Genomic DNA, 24,264 nt, shown 5'->3' with positions numbered 1-24,264 from the left:
TTAATATCATAGCGTGATGCATTACTCATGTGTTTGTGGTGATGGCAGTGTAAACAAACCTACTGTGCTGCCAGTTGTGTAAATGTGTAGTGTATACAATACATAATACTTGATAATGGTGTATTAGTACATAATACTTGATAATGGTGTATTAGTCCATTTTCATACTGTTATCAAGAAATAACTGAGAAGGTAATTTGTAAAGGAAAGAGGTTTAGTTGACTCACAGTTCCACATGGCTGGGGAGGCCTCAGGAAACTTACAATTATGGTGGAAGGTGAAGAAGAAGCAAGCACCTTCTTCACAAGGTGGCAGGAGAGAGATAGAGTGCAGGGGAAACTGCCACTTTTAAAACCATCAGATCTCGTGAGAACTCTCTCACTGTCAGGAGAACAGCATGGGGGAAACCACCCCCACGATCCAATCACCTCCCACCAGGTACCTCCCTTGACACATGGGAATTACAATTTGAGATGAGATTTGGTGGGGACACAGAGCCAAACCATATAAATGGTAATAAATAACTGTGTTACTGGTTTATGTAATTACAATACCATTTATTGTTGTTTTAAAGTGTACTCCTAACTTATAAAATATTTTAAAAAGTTAACTGTAAAACAGCCTTAGGCAGGTACTTTAAGTGGTATTCTGGATAGCATTGTTATCATAGGAGATGGCAGCTTCATGTGTGTTATTGCCCCTGAAGACTTTCCAGTGGGATAAGATGTGGAGGTGGGAGACAGTGATATTGATGATCATGACCCTGTGTAGTCCTAGGCTAATGTGTGTGTTTTTGTGTTTTTAACAAAAATATTTAAAAAGTAAAAAATTAAAAATTGAAAAAAGTTAATAGAATAAGAATATAAAAGACAATATTTTTGTACAGTTATGCAATGTGTTTGTGTTTTAAGCTAAGTATGATTGCAAAAGAGTGAAAAAATTAAAAATGAAAACGTTTATAAAGTAAAAAAGTTACAATAAGCTAAGGTTAATTTATTATTGGAAAAAGAAAAATTTTAAAAATAAATTTAGTGTAGCCTAGGTGTACAGTATTTATAAAGTCTACAGCAGCGTACGGTAATATCCTAGACCTTTGCATTGACTCACCACTCACTCACTGACTTATGCAGAGTGACCTCAGTACTGCAGGCTCCATCATTCATGGTAAGTGTGTATCATTTTGTATAAACGGTATATACATGGTATATATCTTTTATACTGTACTTTTACTGTTCCTTTTCTATGTCTAGATATGTTTAGATACACAAATACCACTGTGTTGCAGTTGCATACAGTATGCGGTATAGTAACATGATGTGCAGGTTTGTAGTCTAGGAACAATAGGCTATACCATCTAGCCTATGTGTGTAGTAAGCTATACCATCTAGGTTTATGCAAGTACACTCTATGATGTTTGCACAACGATGAAGTTGCCTAATAATGCATTTCTCAGAACATATCTTCATTGTTAGGTGATACACAATTGTATCTTAGTGGATGCCTGTTGACATTGTTTTTCATCCTCCTTTTCCTTTGAGTTGTTTTGAGTTGTATATTGGCCCAAGATTCAGGGGCGGAGTTAAAAATTTAGATTCACCTTGGTAATTCTAGTTTTGTATCCCTGGGCTGGCTCATGAAAATCGACATTTTTAAAGTTCTCCTGATGAGTCTGTTGAGTAGCTAGATTTGGAATCCCTGATAAATAGTAAGTGTCCCATGGTCCCAGTGGTAAGCAAACATACAGCTGGCAGCCCTTTTGGAACTTCATTTTTTGCAAAATTCTTGTTAATCTTATAAAGCATGATCAGTTAATATTCTGGCTATCTAGCAAACACTAAACACTTTTCAGTGGAAACACCTGCTGAAAAGTCAAAATTCATATGAAGGCTCTACTGAATTTATGCAAGAAGAATGATCAATGGAAATAAGGGATGAGGAGGGGAGACTTCAGTAAGTATGATTAGTGTCAAAACTATATTGCATTTTCTGCTCTTAGGAAACACAGATGCCAGTTAAATTTTTTTCTTTTGTTTGGTTAGCTTTTGTAGCTATAGGAAATAAAGAATTTTGGTATTAAAAATTATGATACTTTATTAACCAGGAATTGAGATAATGCAGAATAACCTAAAGATCTCGAGACAATAGAGAGGAACCTGGTGACAATCTAGACTCAGGGTCTACCTCCTCCACTGGGCAGACAATCAGCCCCAGCTGTGAGTGGGATGCATGCACTGTTGGGCCTGATATCCCAAGACAAGCCTCCACCTAAGCTAGTTTACAAACCATTGTGTAATTTGAAGCTTCGCCATCAACTCAGGATGCCCGTAAGCTTTCACTAAATAGACACTTTTCTAGGTAATAGGGTTGTGGGAAGGGACATGGGATCTGAGGTTAACTGTGTTAATAGTGGCCCTGTCACTTATTTTTATATGACCATAAGTAAGTTTGCCTCTTGGAACCTCAGTTTTTTTAATGTGTAAACTCGGGTTAATATTATGTACCTTATAAGGCTGTTGTGAGAATTAACTGAAAGGCATGTATATAAAAAACTTAATACAATGCTTTACCACAATAGGCTATGAAAATATGTTAACTGTTATTATTAATAATCAGTTCTTTTCTTTTTTGAGACAGAGTCTAGCTCTGCTGCCCAGACTGGAGTGCAATGGCGTGATCTCGGCTCACCACAACCTCCGCCTCCTGGGTTCAAGCAATTCTCCTGCCTCAGCCTCCCGAGTAGCTGGGTTTACAGGTGTATGCCACCACACCCAGCTAATTTTTTATATTTTTGGTAGACATGGGGTTTCATCATGTTGGCCAGGCTGGTCTCAAACTCCTGACCTCATGATATGCCTGCCTCAGCCTCCCAAAATGCTGGGATTTCAGGCGTGAGGCATATTAATAATCAATTCTTAAATACCATGTTTTAAGGGACAGAGCCAGACTGTCCTGAAATGTATACTTGTACTAACCTGCTGAGCCTCTGAGATTCTATCATTTAATTTATTTCTTAGTGTTATGGCATACCCTGTTGATACTCATTGTTAATAATTTAGGTAACAACCTATTGGTTTCTGGGATGGGTTAGAAGAACAGCTCAGAGGGAAAGCGCTTAGGAGAGGAGGTCAGAGAAGGATGGTAGAATGTTTGGTTTCACAGTGCAGAGTGTGGGGTAGCAGGGTGGGACAGGAGTCTGGGAAGTTGGGAGGCTTCTGTTCCAAGAGCTTTGAATGTCAGAACTGGGGTGGGGAAGGGGTTCATTCCCTTCATTGCCAAGTGGTTTATGGTGATTGAGTTCCACCTAGAAGTTAATGAATTACAGAGTCTTGGAGTTGCCTCGGGCTGGATTTTCACAGTGGTTATTTGACTTCTCAGCCACTGTGCTTTTTTTTTTTTTTTTAAACTTTGAATTGGAATAATAATGGTGGTTGTAGTAGAACAGCATAATTATTACTAATGTTAGTACTGTTTACTCAACATTTGTTGAGTGCTTACACATAGTACTTTGAGTGCTTTCCGCATATTGCCTTATTCAACCTTGTGAGAACTCATGAAATAGGTATTATTAACCCCATTTTAGAGAAGAGCAAACTTCACAGAGCTTCAGGAACTTACTACATGGGTGGGTAGGCAAGCTAAAACAAGATGTGAATGTAAATGGTCTAATTCCAGGAGCCGCGCCTTCGTTCCCTGTCTTAAAGGCATGTATATGTATATATAGTGTGTGTGTGTGTGTGATTTTACACGTATAAATACACATGTTCATGTTAAGGCTGAAACTACATAGCATGTATTGAGAGCTCTGCAAATTTCATTGGTTTTCTGTGGAGGCAGTCATGTAAATGGGTTCAGACAGACAGCATGGGAGAGACTACATAGTCTGCCATCCTGGAGCAGCAGTGAGTCAAGAAGTCTCTGCAGCAGCAGCAGAGCCAGGGAGTTGGTCAGGAGTGAGTGGGCAGTCTGACTTGAAGACCCCGTGTTTCCTTTGGGACCCTTATTTCTGTGTGCTTACAGGAGAATGCTAAAAACATGATTAGAACTGAGGTCATCCCAACAAGAGTATCTGTGGAACCTTTTTTTCCCCCTCAAAGACACTTTAATTAGATTCCCATCATGAAAACAATTAGGCAAGATTTGCCATACCTAACCAGTCAATAATTCAAGGACAGGATCTCATTAAGAGCTTTTGCTTTCCCGGAAACTGCCGTTTTGAGGATTCAGCACTGGTGACTGCGTGCTCTGGGGATTAATTCCTGATCCATATTTCCCCTGAACTTTTTTATTTTCTCACATCCAGAAGAAAACAAATTTTTAAATGACTGTATAAGCTGCCCTTCATTTTCACAAAGGTGTTCTGGGATTTGAGTTGTGCTTGCTCTGTCACAGTTCCATTGGGTTTTGTTTTGAATTACACCCACTAAGTGGACAAAGCAAGAGATGGGACTCAGATACAGGCACTGCTTGAGTGGGTGAGCCTCACTCTCAGATTTTGTAGGTGGCTCATCCCACAGTCAGGTGAAGGTTGTCTTCTGTTGACCTGAGCCGGTGGAACTCCTGTGATATCTGGTTCATTTTCCATGACACAAGTATTGAGATGTATTATATATTTCTTGCCTTCTTTTGCTTCTTCACTTTCTCTTCCCTATACTCCCTCCATCTCTTCATTCTTTCCTTCCTAAGTGCATTATTGATTTCCTACCATGCGCTAGTCTTTGCAATTGAAATTGAGGATTCAATGAAGAAAAAATAGATACAACCATTTAGAAAAACATTTGGCCTGATCTGTTAAAGTTGAAACTGTGCATGTGCTATGGCCCAGGTAATTGACTGCTGGATACTCCAGAGATACTTGTGCACATATATATCTGGTTACATTATAAGCATTTTCATAACAGCACTGTTGATAATAGCCATAAACTGAGTCCATTCTAAATATCTTCTGTAGAGTGGTTAATTTGGAGTGTTTTCAATCAGTAGAACACTATGTAGCAATGAAAATGAACAAACAGCAACTACATGCAACATTGTGGATGAGTCTTATACACATAAGACTGAGCACATGGGCATTATTCACCCTGCCTTAATAGGTAGTGACATGATCAGTGTGTGCTTAGGAAGTTGACTTTTGTCAGTACGGAGTTTAGGGAATTCATGCTGGAGACAGGGACCCCATTGGGAGGTCCTGGAGAGAGAAAATTCTATGCCAAGCCCAGGCAGTAGCAGTAGCAAGGAAGAGAGTAACATGGATTGTTGAGGGACATTACAAGTGAAATAAGCACAATCAGGTGACTTACTGGATGTTTAGATTGATTCTAGAGAGGGGACCATCTAACATGTTGCTAAGATTTCTAATCTCGTGGACTAGAAGAACAGTTGTGTCATTCACTAAGAACAGAGGAAGACTAGGATTTTGAGGTGATAGCTAATGAATCCTCATGACATTAAGCTATGTGACCTTGGGCAAGTTATTTAACATCTCTTTGCCATAGTTTCTTCATGTATATAAGAGAGAAAATAATTTTCAAAGCATAGCAACCTCAGAAGGTAATACAGTGTCTGATATAGAATGTACACTGTTACGATACTGGGTTTCGAGGAGTAAGTATGACCCTGAATTTGTAATATCATAAATGTGATGGAGAGTCCTCTCTGTAGGCTTCTCAGAGATGAAAGACAGGTGAAGGAAAACTTGAGTCATCCTTATATGTCTTGAGGATGATGAAACACTATGTACTTCAAGTACAGGGTGGGGAGAAAGTCTTAAGACACAAGCTACAAAGAAACGAGATTACATAACGTGGGAAAAGGAAAGCCAAGAGGTGATTTAACAAGACTTTAAATGAAGAGCAAGCCAGAAGTTAGCAGGTACTGTTGCTGAAAATGGTTTAGAAGGCACAGCCATTTATAAAATGCTGTATTTATTTATATAAAAGTGATACTCAGGGTCTTATTACTTAATAGACTTTTTGGTGATGGCCAAAGGAATACATATTTTTTAAATAGAAAATTTATAAACCACTAAAAAGAAGAACAAAGCAAGTAAATAACATACATAATTCTAATGCCCTAATGTTAACATTTTAGCTCTGTTCACTTACTCATCTGTCCATCTGTCCGTCTGTTCATCCGTCCGTCCATCCATCCATCCATCCATCTTGTCTTTTTTTTAAAATGAAGCTGAAATTAAACCATGTGTTGTGTAAACTGCTGTGTTTTGCACAGAACTTAAATGGAGATTAATTCTAGTGTGAGGGATTTAGGTTAGCTATTTGTAGTAAGAAGAGTGTCTGATGTGCTTTATCAATGAGTTATTGAGGGAAAGTGCAATATTTTCTTCTCTGGCAGTCTTAAAATATAACAGGATAAACTCTCATCTCGTTGATGGCAAGGGCATGACCCTGCTTTACTGCTCTGTTATTCTCTGATATGTGGACAAAACCCAAGAGTGCTTTTCTGAGGACTTACTTCTCCCAAAAGTGGCAGAAAGAAATATTGGTTAGAATATGATGTAAGAGACTCTTATTAATCCCTCACCTACATTTGCCTTCAGGACTGAGGACTGAAGAGTTCATCTCTCCCAAGAGTGTGAGACTGCTCAACTTTTCATTTCTCAATATTAAAATCACTGTAAAATTCTATTCTGACTAATCCAAAATAAAGACAGGAAAGATTAGTGTCACCAGGATATAGTTTTACATGAGCAAATCATTTTAAATAGGCTTAAATCTAAGGGGTGAAAACTGCTTAGACGGAAGGTATTTATGTCAGAGTGGATGGGATAACTCGCTTGTGTGTGTGTGTGTGTGTGTGTGTGTGTGTGTGTGTAAGAGAAGGGGAGGAAAGGGAAGGGGGAGAGGGAGAGAGGAATTCTGAAGGCTTCCTTTTATTGTATGCATGATCTAAATATAGAGGCTACTGCTATTAGTGAGGTCTAATTAAGAGGTTTTAATAACCATTTTGACCAAAATGACAGTTTGTTGGATCCAGTATTTTCTCAGATTTTTTTGATTGTTTCAGTGCACGTGCTCACATATGCATGCATATAAACACATGCCAACTATACATACAGGAGACGTGGCTCTCATTTCCTTTCCACAGAGATGTAAGGTTGAGAAAATGTTTTCTGTTTTGAATATTTTTTATTACAAAGAAATTGAATTAATTCATTTAACAAATGCTCATTGAACTCATTCAGTGTAAGCACTATGGTGAAAATGGGGAATAGGAGATTGCCTAAAAGCATTAAGGAATGGCAAGGAGCGTTTTAGTCAGTGGCGCAGATGTGACTATTAATCTATACCGGGTACTTGGTGTCCTCAGAAGACAAGCCACCATTACCTTCAGGGTAAAGCCTAAACTTCTCAGCCTGAGGCCATTTGCAATCTTGTCTTCAATTATCCTTTCAGCCTCATACCCTAACATCTCCCACACCCACCTTATGCTCCAGTCATTCCTGTGGGAAGAATTTATCAAGCCCCATACCATGTACTGGGCATTTTTAGATAACTTGTGGCTCCTCAGACATCTCTCTTCCTTCACGCCTCCTTACCTGGGTCCTTGTGGTTTTCCTCTGATGGAATGCTTCACCTCCAATTGCTGACACTCTCCCACTTGCCTACGTGTCTTTTCCACTAGCCAGTGAGATCCTGGAGGAGAGAGACCATCTCCTTCTCTGTGGGCCTCTAGCAGTCAGTTTGGCACTTAGCATATGGTAGCCATGCAGTCAGTGTGTTGAACAAATGAATGAATGAGGCAAAGTTAATTGTAATCCAAATCTGTAGTGGTGATGAGCTGCCTTAGCTTTTGTTTATTTAGGAACATCTTAATTTCTCTTTCATTTTTGAAGGATAGTTTTGCTGGATGTAGTATTTTTGTCTTGTAGGTTTTTTTTTTTTAATTTCAGTATTTTGAACGTCATTCCATTCACTTCTTGCCTGCAAAGTTTCTGCCAAGTAATCTACTGAAAATCTTATAGGAGCTTAATGTGATGAGTTGCTTTTCTCTTACTGCTTTCAAGATTCTCCCTTTTTCTGTGACTTTTGACAGTTTGATTATAATGTATCTTGGTGTCAGTCTTTTATATATATATATATATATATATATAGTTATACTTTAAGTCCTAGGGTACATGTGCACAACGTGCAGGTTTGATGCATAGGTATACATGTGCCATGTTGGTTTGCTGCACCCATCAACTCATCATTTACATTAGGTATTTCTCCTAATGCTATCCCTCCCCTAGGCCCCCACCCACTGACAGGCCCTGGTGTGTGATGTTCCCCACTCTGTGACCAAGTGATCTCATTGTTTAATTCCCATCTATGAGTGAGAACATGTGGTGTTTGGTTTTCTGTCCTTGTGATATTTTGCTGAGAATGATGGTTTCCAGCTTCATCCATGTCCCTGCAAAGGACATGAACTCATCCTTTGTTATGGCTGCATACCATTCCATGGTGTATATGTGCCACATTTTCTGAATCCAGTCTATCATTGATGGACATTTGGGTTGGTTCCAGGTCTTTGCTATTGTGAATAGTGCTGCAATAAGCATACGTGTGCACATGTCTTTATAGTAGCATGATTTATAATCCTTTGGGTATATACCCAGTAATGGGATGGCTGGGTCAAATGGTAATTCTAGTTCTAGGTCCTTGAGGAATCACCACACTGTCTTCCACAATGGTTGAACTAATTTGCACAGATGTGAGTCTTTTTGAATTTATCCTAGTTGAAGTTCATTGAGCTTTCTCAATTTGTATGCCAATTTCCTCCCTCAGATTTGGGGAATTTTCAGCCATTATTTCTTCAAATAGGCACTCACTTTGCTTCTTTCTCACTCTCTTCTCATTCTGAGATTCCCGTAATGTGGATAATGATCTGTTTGATGATGTCTTATAAGTCCCTTAGGCTCTCTTGACTTTTCTTTATTCTTTTTATTTATTTTTTGGTTCCTGACTCAATAATTTCAAATAACCTATCTTTAAGTTTGCTGATTCTTTCTTCTGCTTGATCAAGTTTGCTACTGAATGAGCCACTCTAGTGAATTGTGTTTTAGTTCCATTATGGTATTCTTCAACTCTGGAATTTCTGCTTGGTTCTCATTTTTCTCATAGTTTCTTTTTGTTGATAGTCTCATTTTATTCTTGCACTTTATTTTTCCTGATTCGTTTAGTTGTCTATTTTAGTTCATGGAGCATTTTAAGATGGTTATTTCAAGTTCTTTTTGAGGTAATTCATAGATCTCTGTTTCTCTAGTGTTGGTTTCTAGAGATTTATTTTGTTTCTTTGATTGGGCCATGTTTCCTTGTTTCTTTGCATGCATTGTGATCTTTTGTTGAGGTTTGGGTATATAAAAAAACAGCCACTTCTCCCAGTCTTATGGACTGGCTTCATACAGGGAAGACCTTCACTAGTCAGCCTAGCTTGAGATTCTGGGGGCCGGTCAAACCTTTTTGGGGGATGCATCTTCTCTGGACTTGTGTGTAATTTCCCAGTCACAGAGGACTGCCCCTGTTCTCAAGAGCCCATGATCTTTTGTTACCCTTGTTGTCTGTCTGAGGTACTGCAGGCTCTCTAGTGTAACAAGCCACCATGCTTGCTTGTGAAAGTGTATTGCCATTTCCTTTAGCACTCTGAGTCATGCCCCTCTTAAAGACAGAATGTTGGATGCACAGTTAGCACTTTTCTATCCCTACTGAGGGAGAAGCCAGAAGCTGGGAGTTTTTTCTTGATTGCGTTACACTATGCTGGGTGGGAGGGAGCTATCATAGGTAAAAGCAACAAAGTTTCTTATCTGCTTTGATGTGGCTCTTCTTGGCTTTGCACCTACCTGGGGTGCTGCTAATTCTTAAGGGAGTTCTCATAAAGGCAATTTGGTTTGTATATTGTTCTTAAGTCATTGTCTCTCGGGGTAATGAGGGCTTGGGACTTCCTATTCAGTCATCTTACTTCTGTCACTCTTAAGTGTAATCTAGATCTCTGTTTTATGACATGAAGATAATTAATATTGCTATAATTTTGGTAATTAAAATTGGTAGAGATGGTGACATATCTCTTCTGTCTCACCCCCTTCTCCAATTGAGGATTGAAAAAGTCATTCCAGGTGTCTGGCTTTCCAATCTTGTCTCTATCTGACTCTCTTTAGTAATAGTAGCTAACATTTAGTAAATGCTTATGTGTTAGGAACTCTTCATATTCCTGTGATGTGTGATAACTCATTTACTTGCCACAGTAGTTGTAAAAGAAAGATACTATGGTCGTTCCCATTTTACATGTGAGGAAACCAAGTTATAGGGAGTCTAAATAATTTACCTAAGGTCATATCATTGATAATTACCTCAGACTCAATTTTAAAAAGAGATTTTGCAGCATGAAATGAATATTCTTTAATTTGAATAAGACTGTTGTTAATATTATATAAACTATAAATTACTTTTAACAAAATCTTCTTATAACAGGTAGTTATTGAATTATTAAGGATATTATTTTTTATCGATTATAAGTGGTAATTATGCAGCTAGAAATGTCTGTCGTTTACATATCCAAGCATAGAATGACATCAAAGATGTGTTTTTTGTTTTTTTGCAGGACAGAGTTCATTCAAAGAGGCAGGATTTCAATCACAGGAGTTGGATTTCTCAACTGTGTTTTAGAAACTTTTGCCAGCACATTCTTAAGACAGGGAGCCCAGAAGGTAACCATATTCCTGCTTTGAACCAACATTAATTTTAAAAAACAATAGGAGTTCCAATAGGGTTATTGAATAAGACTCATGAGCAGACATAATGAGAAAAGCATATAGTTAATAAACAAATATATGCAAAAATAATCACCCTCAAAATTATTACATAAATTCAGATCAAAGTAAAACTAAAGTGGCATTTATGGCTCATTAAATTAAAAATATGCCAATGAAGAGTATGTGAAAATTTGGAGCATACTTATAATCTAATTAAAAGAAAGAATCAGAATGAATAATAATGTATAGTATGATGACAACTATTTAATAAAGATAATGATAGTTAATATTTATTGAGCACTTACTATGTACTACTGACTGGTAAAAGAATTTGTATTATTAACTCATTGAATCCTCACAAACCTTTGCAGGAGCTGTTATTGTTGTCCTAATATTATGGATGAGGAAAATACAGAGACCCCAACTGTCCATTCTTATAGTTTTCAAACTCTATTCTCAAGGGAGCTTAGGCTTCCATGAAAGTGATTCAGAAGCCATGTTGGAGTTCTAAGGTCCTGTGTGCTCTATTTTAAGTAGAGCTTTTCCATTTTAATCTGTCCTCTATGGTATTCCATATAACGTTTATATCTTCTATTTTCTTTCCTTAATAGCATTATTTTTAAAACTTCATGTCAAAACCCATTGCTTATGCATCTTTATGTGCTTATTGCAGTGCTCAGTATAAAGCAGTTGCTCCAAAGTGTTTTATTATTGTTATTAATTACGATGATAATTATACTCACTTATTTCCAGATTTTACTCAGGACTTTTTGTATAAGTTTACCTCATTTTGTTTTGTGGGATAGAATTAACCGCTGGTGTAAAGAACCATTGTTATGACCCTCAGAGACTTCCTGGCAATGGACCCTTGTTTTCATTTTTGCATGTCTAGGTTCAAGGATGAACCTGTACTAGGAGGTGTTCATGTGGGAGGCTGAGGGCGGTGAATGAATATTCAGTACCGTTCTGTACACCATAGACATACTGTTGTGATTGATGATGTGTTCTTGCTCCAGTTGAGGTGGTTCCTGGCACATATTCAGACTGGTCCAGCCTCTTTAAACCTGGACTTGAAGGGAGTAGTTGAACTTCCGGAAGATCTTATGTCACCTTTACTCACTCAGACATTATTGCAAATTTTTCTGCTATATTGCAATTTATGCATTTGTAAAAACTCCCATGTTCTGCAGCATTGCACTCTAAAAATAGTGGAACTGATGAGAAAAGTAATTTTATTGCCATGTTTCTTACTGAGTTGACTTTTTGTGCATCCTTTAAACTCTGTATGATGATAATAGTAATAATAAATTGATTTTTTTATAATACAGGTATATTCACTAGAAGAATGGGATTTTTTTGAGGGGGAGGGATAACATTTAGGTGAGGCAGTGTTCAAAATTCGTGTTCCCTATTATCAAATTGATTGCAAATGTTCATTTATAAAAACCATTCTTGCAGGCCATATAAATACAGGTGGTGGGCTGGATTTGGCTTGTAGGGTATAGCTAACCCCTATTTCAGATAAATATTATTTCATTAACTGAGGTTGGTCTGTATTTGATGCATCGATTAATCTGATGAACCTAATAATGACTTTTAATCGCACAGTGGTTATGTACATTCTGATCCTGTGAGACACATAAAGTGAAATTTTTATTCCCATTTTATTAACGAGAATGAGAATTCCCATTTCATTAATGAGAAATGACTTGACTTAAAAGATAAGCATACCGATATGTGGTAACTGCTTTCCCTGCTTCCTTCCTCTTACAGATATATATTGAGTACCTGCTTTGCACTAGGCACTGTGCTAAGTGTGGGCTAAATGTGTTTCTTCAAGGTCACAGAACTAGCAAAGGGTGGAGTCTGGACTTAAATCCCTATCTTTTGTCAATAAGAGTTCCCTCTTGCCACTTTACTGTGCAGCCCTCAGATGAATGAAGTGAAATCCTTGCCTACCTAGCATCACGAACTTCACTAATACTTGTGTTCGTTAGATGGATTTGTGTTGTGGTCTTACTCCCTTTGGATTTATTAGTACTATTTGGTTGCAAGTAACAGAAACCACTTCAGGCTAGCTCATTCTAAGTGTACAAGGGTGGTGAGGCTGGCAGCCTTCAGAAAGGTCTTCACTGGGAACTGAACACTGCCAGGAACCAAGTGGTATTCCTTCTTCAGCTCTTGTCTGTAAGACTATGTGTCTATTTTATTCCACTCTTTCTGTGTAGTCTGGTTTTCTCTGCTCCCCAGGCTATATAATGGGACATGGGCCTCCACTGTCAAGCATACATATTATATATTAATAGAATTCTCACTAATAATAAAATAGCTTATTTCTTTTCTTTATTAATTCTTTGGGAGGGACTCTCGTTGGCCTCCTATAGGTCAGGCACCGCCAGGAAGGTGGCAGTCAAGTTGTCCAGTTATGGCTCATTCTCTGCCATGACCACATGGACCAGGGTTAGGGGCCACCTCTCAGGGGAAGGGGTTGTGGGGTGGATATATACTCCCCAAAGTTTCTAGCATGATCCCACATTTGATTTTATGTTCCTTGATGGCAGAAGTGGTTTCATTCACCTTAATTCTTATTTCCTTCTCCCAACCTATAGTACCTTGGACAGTGTTCCATCCATTCGTGTGGGAATGAGTAGAAAGGAAATGCCCAGGGAGGTTCACAGTTGGCTTCTGATGAATATTATCTGGAAATAATTAGGTGACTTCAACTTCTTAAAGTGATTCCTTTTTATTCTCATTTATTATGCTTAGAAGTAAGAATATATTTTTCCTGATAGCTTTTGCCTTTTCTGACTTACTTTTTCTTTTTGAAGAGGCCACGTTTAATTAGCTTTTTGATTTTAGGAGCCGTTTATGCTTGAGTGTCTTTTTTGTTTTATCCAAGTGGTCATTTTTTCTGGTATCAGCCTGACTTCCTGATAAACCTTCAGAGCTGAGCCTGCATAAATGGTTTCTGTGGAAGTCACCATAAGAGTGTTTTAGGTGACTTTATTTTCACTTTAGGACTTATTGCTGAGTCTGTTTAGTAGTGGTAATGATGGGATCTGATATCTATTTTTTTCCAGAAAAATCAAAACTAGGTACTCACAAACTTTATATTTTTATGTTTGTAAATTAAAAGCTGGCTTTAGCCGTGGATCCCCAAGCTGAGGTCATACGTATTCTGTGCCTCTGGGGACTGGCTCAATTGCTTTTTTCTCCTTCCTTCATCACTCTTAAAGGGAGGTAACTTGGAATTTGGGAGCCTTTGTGTCACAAATGCTGACTTTTCACACACCAGTCAGACCCCTCCTTCCTCCTGGAGTGGGAATCTGTGGGCAGGAGAACTGGGATTTCCCTTTGGCAGTCAAGTTGACAGATGTATCCTTGAAACAGGAGTGGTTCTGAACTTACAGTCCTCTGGACTCGCTCTCCTCACCTTTGTGACCCAGCACAAATCACTTTGGCCCTCCCTATTCTCAGTTTAATTGTCTGCAAAATGGGGATTTTAATGTGTTCCCACAGGTACATGTGAAAACTAAGTTTGATAACTTTCTGTAAGTTAGTAAACACAGGTCAAATATACAAAATATGTTTTAGTTTTCAAGAATTAAAAAAAATCACTGCCACATACTTCTTTAACATATTTTCTTTTAATGGTTATATGTTTTTTTTTCTCTCCCTCAAATTCATGTAAACACATACAGTCTAGACAACTAGATTTTAAGTTCAATTCCACCAGCACTTTTTGGGTGTCACCTATGTGCCAGGCGTTGGGTAGAATGCTGGAGACACAAGTAAGAAGTAAGACATAATTCACAAGATAGAGATTGTGCCTTAAGCAGCTTTACTTCTGGGATATCTAGCTCAGGGTGGAAAGCAGGACAGACAATGAATAAACATCTGCTGATGCAGAAAATTTATTGAGCCTTGCTTGGTGTTCAGTGCCAGCACTATGATCAGTGCTGAGAAGCATATTAAAATAACAGCTAGTGCTTGCAAGAGCTTAGTAGATGCCAAGCACTGTCCTTGGCACGCATTACCTTATCCGATTTTCTGGACAACGTAATGAAATAGGAATTGTTATTTTCATTTTATGCATAGGGAAACTGAGGTCCCAAGTGGCAAAGTAGTTTTCTCAAGGTCACAGAATTAGTAAATGGTGAACCGGGGATTTGAACCCAAGCTTGTCTGACCCCAGAGTGCTCTTGATTTCTGCATCACAGTGCTGCATCCATGATCTGTGCACTTAAGCCACTTGCGTGGGGCAAGCTGGGTGTTCTTGATATAACCAGAGTGAGGCGATGTGATACACGGTAATGATGGAGGAATGCAAACGTAGGGAGCTCAGTTACAAGAGAGGAGCTTGGAATGGGCCAGAGGAATGGGGCCATGCTACTTGAAACAGCCTTTGAGGGGCAAGTGAGTATCTTCCCTTCTGTTCAGAGGCCTCAGCATCTGTCGTCTACACTACAGCTGACCTAAACTCCACAGTGCCATGCAGGTTGACAGTGTGTTAGCTGACGTTTCTCCCATTTTTACTGTAATGACGTATCCTCTTTTCTGTGTACTGCAGATGTATTGTTATTTGCTTTGAAAATACCTTTGTATTAAAAATAATATTAAAAGTTTGTTTTTTATTGTGGCAAAATATACGTAGCATAAAATTTACCATTTTAACCATGTTTAAGTGTACAGTTCAGTGGCATTAAGTACACTCACATTGTTGTGCAGCCGTCACCATCATCCATCTCCAGAACTTTGTTTCTCTTCCCAAACAGGAACTCCTTAGCCATTAAACAATAACTTCCTATCCCATTCACCTCCTAGCCCCTGGCAACCACCATTCTATGTCTCTATGAACTTGGCTAGTTTGGTTATGTTATATAAGTGGACTCATACAGTATTTGTCTTTTTGTGACTGGCATTATTTTACTTAGCATATGTTTTCAGTGTTCATCTGCATTGTAGCATGTGTCAGACTTACCTTTCTTTTTATGGCTAATATTTCATTGTTTGTGTATATCACATTTTGTTTGTCTAGTCATCTGATATGGTTTGGCTATGTTCCCACCCAAATCTTACGTGAATTATAATAATCCCCACGTGTCAAGGTGGGGCCAGGTGGAGATAATTGAATCATGGGGGCTGTTTCCTCCATCCTGTTCTCTTGGTAGTGATGGGAGTTCCCCTGCACAAGCTCTCTTGCCTGCCACCATGTAAGACATGACTTGCTCCTCATTCGCCTTCTGCCATGATTGTGAGGCCTCCCTAGCCATGTGGAACTGTGAGTCAATTAAAACTCTTTCCTTTATAAATTACTCAGTGGCTGGTATGTCTTTATTAGCAGTGTGAAAACAGACATCATCCATTGGTGGATTCTTGGGTTGCTTCTGCCTTTTGGCTATTGTGAATAATACTGCTATAAACATGGGTATATAAATATCTGTTTGAGTCCCTGCTTTCAATTCTTTTTGGTATATATATATATATATATATATATATATATATATCCAGAAGTGAAATTGCTGGATTAATTATGTGTTTAATATTTTGAGGACTCATTTAAAAGGTTTTTTAAATTTTTAAGTTAATTTTTTATTTTTAATTGACAAATTATAATTGTATATATTTACGGGATACAATGTGGCATTCTGATATATGTATATATATATATATATACACACACACACACAAAAAATGTGGAATTATTAATTAATTAAAGCTTATTAAAATATCTATCACCTCACATATTTAACATTTTTTGTGGTGAGATCGTTTGGAGTTTACTCTTAGCAATTTTGAAATTTACAATATATTCTCATTAACTATAGTCAACATGCTATACAATAGATCTCAAAAACTTATTCCTGCTGTCTAACTGAAACTTTTTGCCTTTTGGCCAACATCTCCTTATTCTCTCCCACCTCCCCCAGCCTCAGATAACCACCATTCTACTCTCTACTTCTATGAGTTTAACTTTTTTAGATTTTACATATGAGGTATTTGTTCTTCTGTGCCTTATTTCACTTAACATAATGTTCTCCGGGTTTATCCATGTTGTCACAAATGACAGAACTTCTTCTTTTTAAGGCTGACTAGTACTCCACTGTGTACATATACCACATTTTCTTTGTCCATTCATCCATTGTTGAACACTTAGGTTGATTCCGTATCTTGGCTACTGTGAATAATGCTGCAGTGAACATGAGAGTTCAGCTGTCTCTTTGACATACTGATTCCCAATTCTTTGGATAAATACCCAGAAGTGGGATTGCTGGATCATACGGTAGTTCTATTTTGTGTTTTTTGAGGAACTTTCATATAGTTTTCCATAATGGGTATACTAATTTACATTTCCACCAACAGTGTACAAGGGCATCCTTTTCTCCTCATTCTTGCCAACACTTTTTATCTTTCATCTTTTTGATATCAGCCATTGTAACAAGTATGAGGTGATATCTCATTGTGGTTTTAATTTACATTTCTCTAATGATTGGTGCTGTTGAGCCTTCTTTTTTTCATATACCTGTTGGCCATTTGTATATTTTCTTGTGGGAAGTAGCTATCTGGTTCTTTGCCCATTTCTTAATTGGGTTATTTGTTTTCTTGCAATTGAGTTGTTTGAATCCCTTGTATATTTTGGATATTAACCCCATATCAGATGTGTGATTTGTAGATGTTTTCTTCCAACTTGCAGGTTGTCTCTTCACTCCATTAATTGTTTCCTTTGCTGTGCATAAGCTGTTTAGTTTGATGCAATCTTATTTGTCTGTTTTTGTTCCCTGTGCTTTTGAGGCCAAATCCAAAAAATCATTGCCCAGACCAATGTCATGGATTTTTTCCCTTGTATTTCCTTCTAGTAATTTTATAGTTTCAGTTCTTATGTTTAAGTCTTTAGTTCATTTTGAGTTGATTTTTGTATATGGTGTGAGATACAGGTCCAATTTTATTATTCTATGTGGATATTCAGTTTTCCCAGCACCATTTATTGAAGAGACTGTTTTTTTTTCCCATTGTGTGTTCTTGGCATCTTCCATGAAAATCCATTGACTGTAAATGCGCAGGTTCATTTCTGGTCTCTCTATTCTATTCCATTATTCAATGTGTCTGTTTTTATGCCAGTATTGTGCCATTTTGATTACTGTAGGTTTGTAATGTATTTTGAAATGAGGTAGTGTGATGCTTCCAGTTTTGTTCTTTTTACTCAAGATTACTGTGGTTATTTGAGGTCTTTTGTGGTTCCATGTGAATTTTAGAATTGCTTATTCTATTTTTGTGGAAAACGTTGTTGGAATATTGATAGAGATTGCATTGAATCTGTAGATTGCTTTGGGTATTATGGATATGTTAGCAATATTAATTCTTTCAAGCTATGATCATGGGATGTCTTTCCATTTATTTGTGTCCTCAGTTTTGTCCATGTTTTATACTTTTCAGTGTAGACATCTTTTACTGCATTGGTTAAATTTATTCCTAAGTATTTCTTTGGTAACTACTATAAATGAGATTGATTTCTTAATTTTTTCGGATAGTCTGTTGTTAGTATATAGTTAGTATGTTGATTTTTGTATCCTGCAACTTAACTGAATTCATTTATCAGTTCCGTTTTTTGGTGGAGTCTTTAGGGTTTTATATATATATAAGATCATGTTGCCAGCAAACAGAGATGATTTTACTTCTTCCTTTTCTACATGGGTGCCTTTTATTTCTTTCTCTTGCCTAATTGCTCTAGCAAAACTCCCAGTATTATATTGAATAGAAGTGGCGAGAGTGGGCCACTTCTTTTGAGATAGTTGTCTATCTGTGTGCATGACAGCAATGGGGTATACCATTTCTGTGAATTTTTCTCAATTCTATACAGAAGAATGAATATATACCATCAGCCAGTGAGCCCTGGTGGGTGTGCCATACAGTGTGTTCCTCAATCTGGGAGGCATTCACTCATCTCTTGACCGTGCCATAGTCTCTCTCAGCCTAGATTTCATGTGCTGGTGGACACTTTTGACCCATGGTGGCCAATAGAAGATAGTATGTTGGAAGTGCCAAAAACATGCTGAAGACAAGTATTTGCTTATCTCAAGTCATGCTAAAATATGTAGTTAGCTTTTAATAGGCCTTGAGATAAGTAAGTACATTCAGAAAGCAGATCAAAAAGATAAAGATCTGAAGGAAAATAGTGGTTGGTGGAAATCTGGGACACATGAAAGGCTTCATATACATTTCTACAGCCTTGGGAGATGGCCCAACCACTGTGTGAAGCAGAGCTGGAAGACACCCAGGCCAGAGTCAGGTCATGATCTCAGACCTCAGGGACCCAAAGAGGAGGAAACAGAGACATCACTGATGCTCTGCAGGTGCTCACCAGTTTGGGAGGGCTTTCCTTAGGTCAGTGTTTCTCAACTCTTTTTTCATTATTACTCCCTTCAGGAGCTTTTTTAGACAATTTCCCCCTAATTGCTCTTTTCACCATGAAATTTTAAGACCATAGATAGACTGATTATTTGTTCATATACTATATTATGTTCAATTTATACGTAAAAAGTGAAGATAGCAGGGTGTGGTGGCTCATGCCTGGAATCCCAGCACTTTGGGAGGCTGAAGTGGGAGGATCACTTGAGCTCAGGAGTTTGAGACCGGCATAGGCAACATAGGGAGATCTCATCTCTACAGAAAACCAAAACAATTATCTGGGCATGTTGTTGCGTGCCTATAATCCCAGCTGCTCCGGGGGCTGAGGTGGGAGGATTGCTTGAGCTGGGAGGTAAAGGCTGCAGTGAACTGTGATGGCACCACTGCACCCTAGCCTGGGTGACAGTGAGACTCTATGTCAAAAAAAAAAAAAATTGTTGCCTCTTTTCAATATTGCCCTGTTGAGACAGCATGCCATTTACTATTTTGGGCATACTATTTAGGGAGCTTTTGTCTCTACTCCTCCAAATTGACATCTTCCGTGTGAAGTGAAAAAATTGCTAGCTTCCCACTCCCCAAAAATCTCAAACCAAAAATTTCCAAACGCAAAGCAAAAGAATGTTTTGGTGAACCCCCACATAGTTGCTTACAAATTCCACATTTTGCTTCTCTGGGGAGGCTTAGGAGATAACATGGGTGATAACAGTCTTGTTATGCAAGCATTCTTTTTTTAGCCTAGTTTGTCTGAATCTTTAGAGAGTACTACAAATGCTGTGGAAATGCAGAGCTCTCATTATGCAATCGCATAGACGTGTTTTTTGTTTTGTTTTGTTTTGTTTTTTCGTTTTTGAGTTTGTGAAATACATTTTCAATGTGTGATGAAATAATTTGTTATTTCAGCCACTCTCCTGGCAATGGGAGCCATACTCCCATTATTAGTTCCATCATTATTCTTATTGTGATCAGGAGGCTGAAGCAGAGAACGATTGAATTCAACAGTGTGTGAAATATTTGTCACTGAAACAATGCGGGCAAGTCAAACAATTTGAACATCGCTTTGAAGAAGGTCTGGCCTAGACATGCTACAGCTAAAGAAATCAGAATATGCGGTTTCCTTGGGTTGTATGCTTGTTATTTTAGCCTTATAGAAATCCATTTTAGTAGTGGGAGATAATTTCCTGGGACTCAAGAAAAAAGTGGAGATACTACAAATGTAGTTCAAGTAGGCATTTGAAAAACCTTGAGACATTTAGTGGCATTATTTTTGTAAAGTAACTATTAGTTATTTATTGCTGTGTAACAAATTGCCCCAACTTTGCAGCTTGAAACAACACATATGTATTACCTCTGTTTCTGTAGATTAGGAGTCTAGGCACAGCTTAGTTGGATCTGTTTCAAGGTTTCACAGGGATGTAATCAAGATTTTAACTGGGGCTGCAAACTCATCTGAAGGCTCAGTGGGGAAGCTTCATCTCCAAACTCGCATGGTTGCTGGTAGGATTCAGCGGGCCTCCCTTGGTTCCTTGCCACATGGGCCTCTGTATAGATGATCTCAGAATGTGGCAGTGAGCGTGAGAGCAAGAGAGTGCTACCAAGGTGAAATATCACAGTTTTTTATAAACTAATTGAAGTGACATCCTTTTATTTTCTGTATTCTTTTCATTAGAAGAAAGTCACAGCCCACACTAAAAAGAAGGAGATTACACAGGGGCATAAATACCAGGAGGCACAGGTCACTAGGAACCACATCAGAAGCTGCCTGCTACACTGACCTTATCCAACCTGTATGCTGAGTTGTAGGCAGAAGTATTAAGTTCTTTTTGATATATACTGGGTATTGATTATAATGAGAGGTTGCTGAGGGTCAGCTGCATCCCAGAAACCTCATTAACAGTTTATGGAAATTTCTGTGACACATATATTGTGACATTTATTAGTTATTTATTTATAAGTAGGCACAAAATAGTTGACCTGTTCTGTAAGTTTGATTAAGTCTTCATCCTTTTGGGTGCTCAGGCCATGAATTGCATGAACAGCTCACTGAAGGCAGAGCAGACAATATTCTAAAGGCAGGATTCAGCTATTTTATAGAGAGCATCAGGTAACCAGAATCTTCTGATGTAGTAGCTGGCCCTGGGACCATTTAGGCATAAACTGTGGATGCCATCCCTAAAGTTGGAGGGTGAAGGGCTTGCTAGATAGAGACTTACCCCCTGATGGCACAAGGATGGGTGCTCGTTTAGAATTTTGAGCTAATCCACGTATCTTAAGTTCCATTCATTGAGTTAATGACAGTCCATTTCTAATATCCATTATGCTAGTTAACAAGCCATTATTTTTACCAGTGAAAATTTGCAATTTTAACATTCCTTGTGCTAATAATCAAAGCCTTTGGTGTCTGACTGAAGTTTCTGGAGAGCGAGGTTGCTGATTAGAATGCTCACAGACAGCCTCTGGCATGTGAGGCCTGCATTAGGGCATCTAGCTGTACCTAGTGTATAACTTGAACTAACACTCATAGTATCATAGTATACATCATGTGCTGAAGTATTTTAAAGCAAATTATAGACATCTTAACAATCGTATACCAAATATCAACTTCTGAACTAAAAGCATAGTATGCTGTGCCTTTAGAAAGATTGTTCAGTGTGAAAAAAAGTTTTGTCTGTGTGTTTAACATAGGGATTGTGTATGAAGCTTTAGAGAAAAACTTCTTGGCCCTTGATTAGGCTTTCTCACTTTCCACAAGTCACGCTTTTCTCTCTCAGACCCTTAACTTTCTCTCTCTAGAATGAAGTGATCATAAACCCCATTTTACAGGATTTTTAAAGGATTAAGTGAGGTTACATAAGTGAAATATGCCTGGCACATAGTAAAACCTCAATCATTGTTAGCTTTGAGAGACATTCTCTGCTAAGAAGTATATTTTTATAGGTAATAGCCTTTTAAATACAAACATTTTAGATATACCGTGGTACAGGGCAAGTTTGTGGTATTTCTTTTAAAAATGATATATTTTTATCATTTTCTTGAATTATAAAATTACTAAATATTCATTTTCAATTTTTAATTAAAGTGCAAGTAAGATAAAATCATTCATAATTCTAATACTCAGTGTATTCACATTTAACATTTTGACGTAGATCTTTTTATATGTCTGTTCATGTTTGCATATGTATGTATATGTATGTTTTTTTTTTTTAAAAAAACCAAAGTTGGGATTATTTAGCCCAACTATTTCATTTGTGGACATATTTATAAACATTTTTTCTGTGTCATTACATATTCCTTGAAAACATGATTTTTGATGCCTGCATAATATTCCATCGGCATAATAGCTGTTATTGTTTGTTTCTATTTTTCTTCACTATTATGAATAATATTGGAATAAATTTTTGAATATAAATGCCATATAAATATTTGTGTACATTTCTTGTTGCTTTCTGAGCTAAGACCTTTCATGCTTATTGCCAAATTTTCTCCCAAGAGAATTCCGCAAATTTGGCACTGGATATCATCCATATTCTGGCTGTATAACTTGAATGAAAGACTTAACTTCTTAAAACTTCCATTTATCATTAATAAATTAGGCTAATCTCACTTCATAAAATTGTTGAGAAGAAAACAAAATTGTTAGGTCTTGTCTTCTGATATCTACTTTGGAGACTACTGAAAGTTAATGATTCTGCCATTAACTAGTTGTTTGACCTTAGTCCACCTCCATGAATTTTTTTTCTTTTCTTTTCTTAAGCTCACCACAACCTCTGCCTTTCAGATTCAAACAATTCTTGTGCTTCAACCTCCCAAGTAGCTGAGGCTACAGGTGTGCACCACCATGCCTGGCTAATTTTTTTGTATTTTTAGTAAAGACCAGGTTTTGCCATGTTGGCCAGGCTGGTATTGGACCTGTGGCCTCAAGTGATCTGCCCACCTCAGCCTCCCAAAATGCTGGGATTACAGGTGTGAACCACCATGCTCCAACCCCCCTCCATGCCTTTCATATATCCTGCCTTGGACCAGTTGCTCTGAGGTGCTCAATTCTTTATCTGTGAACTTACTGTTCAGGATACACACATACACGGGTAGTCACAATTCTAAAAAACAGTGGATATTTCAAAATTCAGTAATTCCCAGACAGAGGAAAAGAGCATAAAACCGTCATTCAAAAGAATAAGGAGAAGTCACAAGTGTGATATAAGAACAGGGTGTGATAGTATACTGACTATATATCGGAGACTTGCATTTCCTGCTTGTTCATGTGAACCCTTTCAAGATTCTTCGTTACTAGAACCACATGAAAAAACTGATGAAATGTTTTTTCCCTGTTCCAGAGGGTTTATTTCCCAGTTCAAATTTACCTCTGTTGATAATACTTTTTAATCCCACCCTTGAGTGCTCAGATAGATTGATTTAGTTGATATTTATTCATTAGCTGTCCTGAGAATATTACCAAGAATTCTGATTTTTAACAGCTTATTTCTAGACCAGGTATATCATAGTAGCTGCTGTATTCTTACACATCTCCTTCCCCATCAGCCCTGCTACTACTATTACCTCTAGAGTTTTCATCTGATGGAACATAGCTTTTGCAGGGAAAACAGCTTTGTGGAAATGAGTATTCTGTGAGTGATACATTTTTTTGTTCCTTCTGCTGAGTTTAAATCAATGCCTTTACCTTGACTGTGAAACCTGGGAATCCAAAATCCCTTGATGGCTCATTTGAATTCATCCTGGTTGTAACAGACTTTGCTCAGTGGTAAAGCTTTTGGGAATTCTTGGTTGGTTTACCAGCTGAAATGCTGGGACGTTGCCTTCTATGAAACTAGATGAAATCTCGGAAGTCAAGCTCTTGCCTGAAATGAAGTAAGTGGTTTCCTGAGCTCCAGATGTGTTAGAGCATAGTGATGGGAGAAAGTGCCTCTCCACACAGTGCGGTGAGGAGCCTGTCAACCCAGCCAGGAGTCAGGAGACCTGGGCTCTGGCCCTGTCTTGGCCGCTCTCTAAGGGCTGTGTTGCTTGAGCTAGTTGCTCTGAGCTTCACTAACATCTTCTGTAAAATCAGACTTAACTGGGTAGGTCATTTTCAATTAGGCAATTGTATGACTTTTTAAAAAAAA

General features: G+C 37.9%; 1 protein-coding gene across 6 annotated transcripts in view; it reads left to right on the top strand.

Moving 5' to 3' along the window:
• The window catches only part of PRELID2 (PRELI domain containing 2), a 336,098-nt gene that overhangs the window by 28,159 nt on the left and 283,675 nt on the right, over nt 1-24,264 (top strand). For all 6 annotated transcript variants that reach the window (XR_008679908.2, XR_010133959.1, XM_055387294.2 and 3 more), the window contains one exon: nt 10,591-10,696. Coding sequence is in view for 4 of the 6 variants with exons in the window: in XM_055387294.2 (XP_055243269.1) it covers nt 10,591-10,696 (106 nt within the window). In the remaining 2 variants the exon portion in view is untranslated. The remainder of the gene's footprint in view (nt 1-10,590; nt 10,697-24,264) is intronic.

The sequence above is a fragment of the Gorilla gorilla genome, chromosome 4 (genome assembly GCF_029281585.2).
Source record: "Gorilla gorilla gorilla isolate KB3781 chromosome 4, NHGRI_mGorGor1-v2.1_pri, whole genome shotgun sequence".
NCBI classification, from domain to species: Eukaryota; Metazoa; Chordata; class Mammalia; order Primates; family Hominidae; genus Gorilla; species Gorilla gorilla.
Note: the sequence above shows the minus strand (reverse complement) of the source record. Positions and strands in the feature narration are given on the sequence as shown.